Source organism: Acanthisitta chloris, unplaced genomic scaffold (assembly GCF_000695815.1).
Source record: "Acanthisitta chloris isolate BGI_N310 unplaced genomic scaffold, ASM69581v1 scaffold8218, whole genome shotgun sequence".
Lineage (NCBI taxonomy): Eukaryota > Metazoa > Chordata > Aves > Passeriformes > Acanthisittidae > Acanthisitta > Acanthisitta chloris.
In genome coordinates this window covers 11,891-19,870 of record NW_008688639.1, presented here as the reverse complement: position 1 = coordinate 19,870, position 7,980 = coordinate 11,891, and the positions used below count along the sequence as shown (strand labels likewise).

At 41.4% G+C, this 7,980-nt stretch overlaps 1 protein-coding gene across 1 annotated transcript in view; it reads left to right on the top strand.

Moving 5' to 3' along the window:
- The first annotated feature begins 5,463 nt into the window (after window positions 1-5,463).
- The window catches only part of IYD (iodotyrosine deiodinase), a 13,461-nt gene continuing 10,944 nt past the window's right edge, over window positions 5,464-7,980 (top strand). The window contains exon 1 of the mRNA XM_009081104.1: window positions 5,464-5,644. Within this exon, the coding sequence (XP_009079352.1) occupies window positions 5,464-5,644 (181 nt within the window). The remainder of the gene's footprint in view (window positions 5,645-7,980) is intronic.

Here is a 7,980-nt window from a genome sequence, read left to right as displayed (position 1 = left end):
GTTTTGCCCCGGTCTTGACATGAGATGATCTCATATGCTGAGGTCATGGGGGAGCAACAGGAAGAACCAGTAGAGAACATACAAAGCAAAGACAGAGCTGCATAGCTTAGAGCTCACACCTGAGTGCTGAAAGGCAGCTTTGTGCTCATGCACTGCATCTATGTTAGGATGCTAAAACATGAGAAGTTGGCACCACCACTCTCAGCAGCAGAGTGAGATTAGTGAACATGAGTTTAGTGCAGAGCTAATCTGGTACAATCTTAGGTGCGTTTTAAACACTGTTAAAAGATACTGAACATCATACTAAAAGCTTCTGGACCAAAAGTTCTTTCTTTAGTGTTTCCTATTATGTTCTATGAATAATTATTGTACTGAAGAAAAGAATTGTACTCAAGTATCAAATATAGCCCCTTATTTTTTTTCAAAGTAAAAATATATCATGAGCACATGCCATTTTGTCGTGGTTTAGGAGTGGTATTCTGCAATTTAATGTTGCCAACGAAACTCCCCAGACCACATACCACTCACTCACTTCCCACCCCCCCTGCTGCAGGATGGAGGGAATCTGAGGCACAAAAGGTAAAGATCACAGGTTGAGATAAGAACAATTTACTAAGAAAACAGCAATGAAGTAAGAAAACTGACAGTAACAACTGTATTAATAATAGAGTGTACGAGACAGATGAATGACTCGTACGCTACCCAGCACTGCCCCAACACACACACAAATCCAACTGGAACAAAGGCTACCCTCCAGCCCCTCTGCATGTAAGGTGGTATAGAATTACCCCAGGGTCCTAGTGTGCCCTTCGTGGCTGCTGCAAAAGTTAACCCTGTCATGGCCAGAACCAGAACACATTTTTAGGCTACAAATGCCCCTGTAATCTACAATGATGCATGTGCCCATCATGTGGCAGTCATGCAACAATCATCACATGACATGTAAGGGGTTCACAAGGCCAGGTTTTCTTAGTGGGGGGACTACAGAGGGGACTTCTCTGAGAAGCTGCTAGCAACTTCTCCATGTCCAACAGAGCCAATGCCAGCCAGCTTCAGGATGGACCTGGACAAGGAGTAGTAGTAATGCCTCTGGGATAACATGTTTGAAAAGGGAAAAAAAAAGTTATTGCACAGAATTAATTGCAGCCAGGGATGAAGAGGAGTGAAAATATATGAGAGGAAGAACTATGCAGACACCCAGGTCAACGGAGAAGGAGGGGGAGGAGGTTCTCCAGGCACTAGTGCTGAGATTCCCCTGCAATCCATGATGAATACCATGGTGAAGCAGGTTGTTCCCCTGCAGCCCATGGAGGTCAATGGGAGTGCAGAGCTCTACCTACAGCCCATGGAGGAGACTCATGCTGGAGCAGGTGGATGCCTAAAAAGAAGGCTATGAAGCTGTGGGAAGCCTGTGCTGGAGCAGACTCTTGGCAGGGATCTGCAGACCCATGGAGGGAGGAGCCTATGCTGGAGCAGGTTTGTTGGTAGGACTTGTGATCCTGTGGGTGACCCATGCTGGAGCAGGCTGTTCCTGAGGGACAGCACTCCATGGAAAGGGACCCATGCTGGAGCAGTTCATGAAGAACTGTAGCCCCGGGGAACCACTCATGTTGGAGAAATTTGTGGAGAGCTGTCTCCTGTGGGAGGAACCCCACAATGAAGTAGGGGAAGGACTCCTCTCCCTGAGCAGTGGTAGAAATAACCTGTGAAGAACTGACTGCAATCCCCATTCTCTGTCTCCCTGCACTTCTAGGGGAGAGGAAGTAGAGCCTGGGAAGGAGGGGTGGGGGGCAGGAATTGTTTTTAAGATTCGTTTTCATTCTCATTATCCTGCTCTGATTTTGATTGGTAATAGATTCAATTAATTTCTCCAGGTTGAGTCTGTTTTGCCTATGATGGTAATCAGTTTGTAATCTCTCCCTGTCCTTATCTTCACTCATGAACCTTTTGTTATATCTTCTCTCCTCTGTCTACTTGTGAAGGAAGTGATAGAGTGGCTTTGGGGGGCACCAGCAGGGTCAACCCACTGCAGACAGTCATGCACCCATTGTCGCATGACAGATGTGCAACTGCTGCAAGATTGTTGGGTGATTGTCATGTGACTGCCATGTGCTTGTCCCATGATAGACGTGTGCTGGGTGTGTGCTCATCACGCATTTTTGCTTTGAGAAAAAACAAAGGGCTATATTTCATACTTGAGTACATTTTGTTTTCTTTTCAGAACAAGAACAACTACACACAGAATTTAATGGCAAATATTAAAGAAAGATTTTTTGGCCTGAAAGCTTTTAGCATGATGGGCTGTAGCTCTTGAGAGTGTTTATATGGTTTTCATGCAGTAAGACTTGAGTACTTTGATGTTCTCACTAGCTGTGTTTCTATCAAAATATTCTAACTCCTTTCCACATTTATCAGAAAAGCTTCATTAATTGCTAGGAGTAGAGAGATTTGTAATGTTTCTCCTGACTTTTTTGAGACTCAGAAAAGCAAAATCCCCCAAAATCCAACTGCTAGGCTTTAGGGTTTACAGTAGAACAGAAGAAATAATGGTAATAAATATCTTGAACTTGTCATTATAATATCAATCACATTTCTATAAAGTTTGGATTGGAAAAAATGTAGCAGAAAAACTGATTGAAATCTACCAGACAAAAATTTACTGCTTCCACACAGTTCCTCAAGGCCTCACTGTGTTTATATTTTGAATGTGTACAGTATGGAGATATTGAAACTAAATGAGGTTTTAATAAAACAAGATAGTATGGGGTTTCTGTGGGGCTGAAGTTCAAGCTAGCAATCTTCAATATGTAACACCAAATAGATTTTGCTTAAGTTATGCCAAAGGGACTTTTATTTAGCTTTCTTTCTTTCTTTGTTCTGCAAAAAAAAAAAAATTAATCTCACTTCTAACGAAGTCAAAGTTACTCCAGAAGAGTGAGTGACTGCAAAGTTCCTAGCATTGCAAGTAGAGGTAGTTATTTTAAACAACACCATTCAGCCTTCTGTATTGCTTCTCTCTCTTTCAACACAGACCTGTCTCTCCATAGGATGCATTATCAACTGCAAAACATCCAGATCCTAATTTATGTGTATGTGAATATTCAAGGTTATTATATTCCCTGTGGGAGAAACAGCACCATTCAGACCATATGCCTTTTCCCTTCCTTGCCACAGAGTAGGCTGTTTAAAATGTGTCTGGTTCCTGAAAATTGCAGATTCCTTCTCTACTCACATGAATGAATTTAATGTTTCTAATTGGGATTAGGTGTAGTACCTCTCTCTATAACTGGATGGCCAGCAGGCAGGACAAATAAGTTTAAATATCTACTCTAAATCAAGGAGAGAGGATAAATTTAAATCTTGTTTTTCTCCCCACGTGTCCTTTCTATTACATTACAGTGTATGGGTTTGGCAGACCAAGATCAATGACCCAAGCAGGTGTCCCAGGTCACAGATTGAGTGGAGAGTAGAGAAGACAAGATTTATAGCTTGGGTTTTCAAGCAAGTTGCCTTCTTAGCCAGAGGTGGGTTCCAGTTTATTGCCAACCTTACTGGATTAGATTAGAAACCTAAGCACAACTTTTGCATGGCCTCTTTATTTCACCTCTGATAGACTTGTGCAGACACTTGGCTGGTTGTGGGCAAACCCTTCTTACACAGATCTCATACATTGCCTGGAAGCATCAGGACCCATAGGCACCAGAGGCCAGTGTGTTGGAGCAGGATGCATTGCAACAGCAGTGAGGTATTTTATTCTTTATCCAAGCTAGGCAGCTGAAAAAGTCCAACCTGAGCACAAGTTATGAGACAGTTTCATTTTGCCTCTGAGCATGTCTGAACAATATGTGCACAGCTGAGCAAATTGCTTGACCTTGTCCTTTCAATACAAGGGGCTTGTATGAGAAGGGGGTACATGACTGGACTGTCATGTGTGGCCAACCAGTGTGGCCACACATTTTTCTTTCTGTGCAGCAACCCAGACACAACACCTGTGCTTCAGAAGACAGACCAAACCTCAAGGCAGCTGAAGCATTGGAAGTTGGGGAGTGTTTGAAGTGACAAATGGAACCAGTAAGGGTGTGCCCAGTGCTGCAAAACCAGTGGGGTGAGAGATGTGAATAGTAGGATATGGACTAAGAACCTGTCAGGAAGGATGAAACCCGTGCATACCCCAACTTATCTCTCTCCTGTGTTTCCTGGTTTTCACATTGAGGAAACTGGGAGTGCGTGATGCCTCCCAGCAGATGCCAGTTGCAGTGTATGGTGGGCTGGGGCCCTGGGACTCACCATCACCTGAAATGCTTACAGCCATGACTGTCCCCATTTATTTTGAATGGGCTTATCCAAAATACAGATTAACATGCCATGGATTCTGGGATTTCAGAACTGGTCCTGTATATCATGAGATAAGGCTTGGCAGGGCTGGTGCTTAGACAGTGCTAAAATGGGCTGATGAGTGCTGGTGACTACATGTGGTCAGTACCCCTGTACCCTGCTCTCCAGCACACTCATCAGGACCCACTGCCATCTGACATTTCATTATCCAGTATGTCCCAATAGTCCCAGATAAAGAGATGAATTAAGTGCTGCTGTGCTGATTCAGCTCCCAGGCAGCTGACTGAGGTAAAAAAATGGTTAAGCATTTAGACATTGACTGTTATTGGATTAAACCAGGATCCTATTGGTTTTTAATCTTTGATAAGAAGCTGAGACATAGCTTTAAAATTCACTGCAGCCCTCAAATATTTTTTTACTTTGATTCCCTGAATTCTTCTTTTTAGTTCCCCCAGAATATCCAGGATGAATACAGGCTTCTGTGAATCATCTCATTCATGCTTCATATGGAGGTAATGCTGCCACTTTGCTTATCTGTTCTATTGACCTGTTTACATAGCCAAGGGTGGTGCTGCAAGCTGATATTCAATTGGTGATATTCTGATTTCCTGGGGTACATGCAATACAACCAATTTTATGTGTTAAACATTGAAAAGATGCCATTAGTTTTTAAAAGTCATATTCCCACTTGGGTCTTCTTATAATAATTGTTACAAAGAAGATTATTGGGATGGCCATAACACTAAAAATAAGGGGAAAAGTCTTTTCTCTTAGTCTCCGGTTTTGAAAGACCTCGGGTATTTTAAATTTATTTTGTACCAGACAGCATTTATTTGTTTATATATGGTCAGTGGCTCTGCTTGCTGTTTATAAGCTGTTTATTCCCAGAAAATATATAAGCCTGGGTCTGGAGTGTTTTTAACTACAGGAGCTGTTTATTAACAGCAGGAGCACATTGCAGATGAGATTGTGGGGGTGGTGCCTGAAAAGTTAGAAGCAGGAAGGGTCGAAGTCTGAACCTTGGGTCCACCCCTTTCTGCTTACTGCTTTTCTGCTCTTCCCTCTTCAGCCTCTCCTTTTCGTGAGAAACCACTGAATTTGGAAGAAAGACTCCAGATTTCCATAATCATGACACTCTTTTCTTCCCTCACCCCATTATATATAGCCATTATATGTGTTTTGATTGGGGTAATATTCAAGAAGACTAATGGAGAGAAGGAAAAACGTGAGACGAAAAGCAAACCTTCATCTCGCCCATGGGTTGATGAAGATTTAAAAGATGGCACTGACCATCCCTTAGAGGAAGAAGGTAAGAAATATATTATCCATACAAACACTTCTTGTTGTCTAAATTTGATTTGATGATATGAATAAAGGAGATGCAATCTTCTGGACTTCTTCTCGGTGACAGCAATGCATAGTGCTACACTGCTGCTGTGCTCTGAGCTTGTCAGCTCCCAGGAGGGAGGCAGTTCTCATGTCATGTCGCTCTTGGTGTAAATCTCTATTCCCTCCAGATCCCACAGTCTGAGTGCAAAAAGAAAATGTCATTTCAAAGATCCCTGTCTGTTCCTCTGCACAGAGATCTTGGACCTATGAGGGACTCTATGGACAATGTAAGAAAATGAAGGAGATCCTGTTGAAGTCCCCCAGAAAGCAAGGCCTTTTTAGGGCAGAGGGAAGACCTGAGCAGAGAATTTCTATCTGCAAGTCAATTTTGTAGACATCTCATCCCAATTTACCACGCAGTGCTACATATTAGAACTCAGTACCCCTAAAAAGTTGGAAATGGGTTTATTACTGTTATTGCAGAAGTCCTCCCATTGTAGCTTCTGGGAATGTCCATGAGAGCTTTAGCTGGATTAACACTAGGCTAATTTGGGAGCTATGTTGATCAAATATTTAAGAACAAAATGTGGTGATGATGTTAATCTGTTCGCTCAGCTGCATGTTTGAACTCATACAGAATGCCTCTTGTGTTCAGTATCTGTTTCTGATGCACAGCTTGGGTAAATTCTAAGCACAAAATGTGCCCTTCCTTCTTCTTGCTTCCTGACTGTCATCCATAAGCTCCCTTTATTTCCTTGTGAAATAAAAATCTACAGAGGTCTGTTCCTATGAAGTTTTTACATGTGCAGTTAATTCCTTCTCCTTCTCCTTCTCCTTCTCCTTCTCCTTCTCCTTCTCCTTCTCCTTCTCCTTCTCCTTCTCCTTCTCCTTCTCCTTCTCCTTCTCCTTCTCCTTCTCCTTCTCCTTCTCCTTCTCCTTCTCCTTCTCCTTCTCCTTCTCCTTCTCCTTCTCCTTCTCCTTCTCCTTCTCCTTCTCCTTCTCCTTCTCCTTCTCCTTCTCCTTCTCCTTCTCCTTCTCCTTCTCCTTCTCCTTCTCCTTCTCCTTCTCCTTCTCCTTCTCCTTCTCCTTCTCCTTCTCCTTCTCCTTCTCCTTCTCCTTCTCCTTCTCCTTCTCCTTCTCCTTCTCCTTCTCCTTCTCCTTCTCCTTCTCCTTCTCCTTCTCCTTCTCCTTCTCCTTCTCCTTCTCCTTCTCCTTCTCCTTCTCCTTCTCCTTCTCCTTCTCCTTCTCCTTCTCCTTCTCCTTCTCCTTCTCCTTCTCCTTCTCCTTCTCCTCCAGCTGGTTTCAAAGGCTTTTTGTGGGGGTCATTGTCCCCCCCTCCCCCAAAGACACATTCCCTGAATCTGCTTCTAGGAATCTTTAATCTTATATTATTCTGTTGCACACATACCTATTTCTAAGAACCATCTTTTCTCTTCATTTCTCAGTATTCAGTGTACTTTGAGTTACTCTTGTGTATCAGTTTCCAGAAATAGTTGATACCTGAATCATTTTCAATGATGTTGACTATTTCCCAAAGATATAAAATTAGTTCATGTGTTGAATCCTCCTTTGATCAATGCAAAATAGATTCTGCATAAAATGATCCCATATTTCCTTTGTCACTAATGGCTTACTACTTCAGTTAAATTGTTGCATATTATAACTCCCGTGGGTAGTTCAAAATACAATCTCTGAATTATCATCTTGGACTATAGCTGTTTCTATCAGTTTAAAAATGTAGATCCTCTAAATAAACAAACCTATTAGCTCTTAACAATGAGCCTCACTGCCACAGCTTTCTCTCTATAAAATGTCATTCTTGTATGTGTTAGTTGATTTCCCTTTTATTCAGGTGCCAAATTTAAAATTGTACTATTTTTAAATTGCTTGCAAAAAAATGTGACAGGTGGACACCTTGATGCTGTTGTGAAAAGGAGATTTATTTGTTTTTAAATAAAATCTTTCTCAATTTACCATGTCATCTAATATTAAATTAGGTTTTCTTCCTATTTTGCTTTTAATAACAAATAATTATATTTCCCTTAATAGTATGTGTTTCAAACCAAGATCTTTGCAAAACAGGCATGTCTTTTATGTATAGAAAAAATTAAAACCTTGATGCTGTTGTGAAAAGGAGATTTATTTGTTTTTAAATAAAATCTTTCTCAATTTACCATGTCATCTAATATTAAATTAGGTTTTCTTCCTATTTTGCTTTTAATAACAAATAATTATATTTCCCTTAATAGTATGTGTTTCAAACCAAGATCTTTGCAAAACAGGCATGTCTTTTATGTATAGAAAAAATTAAAATCA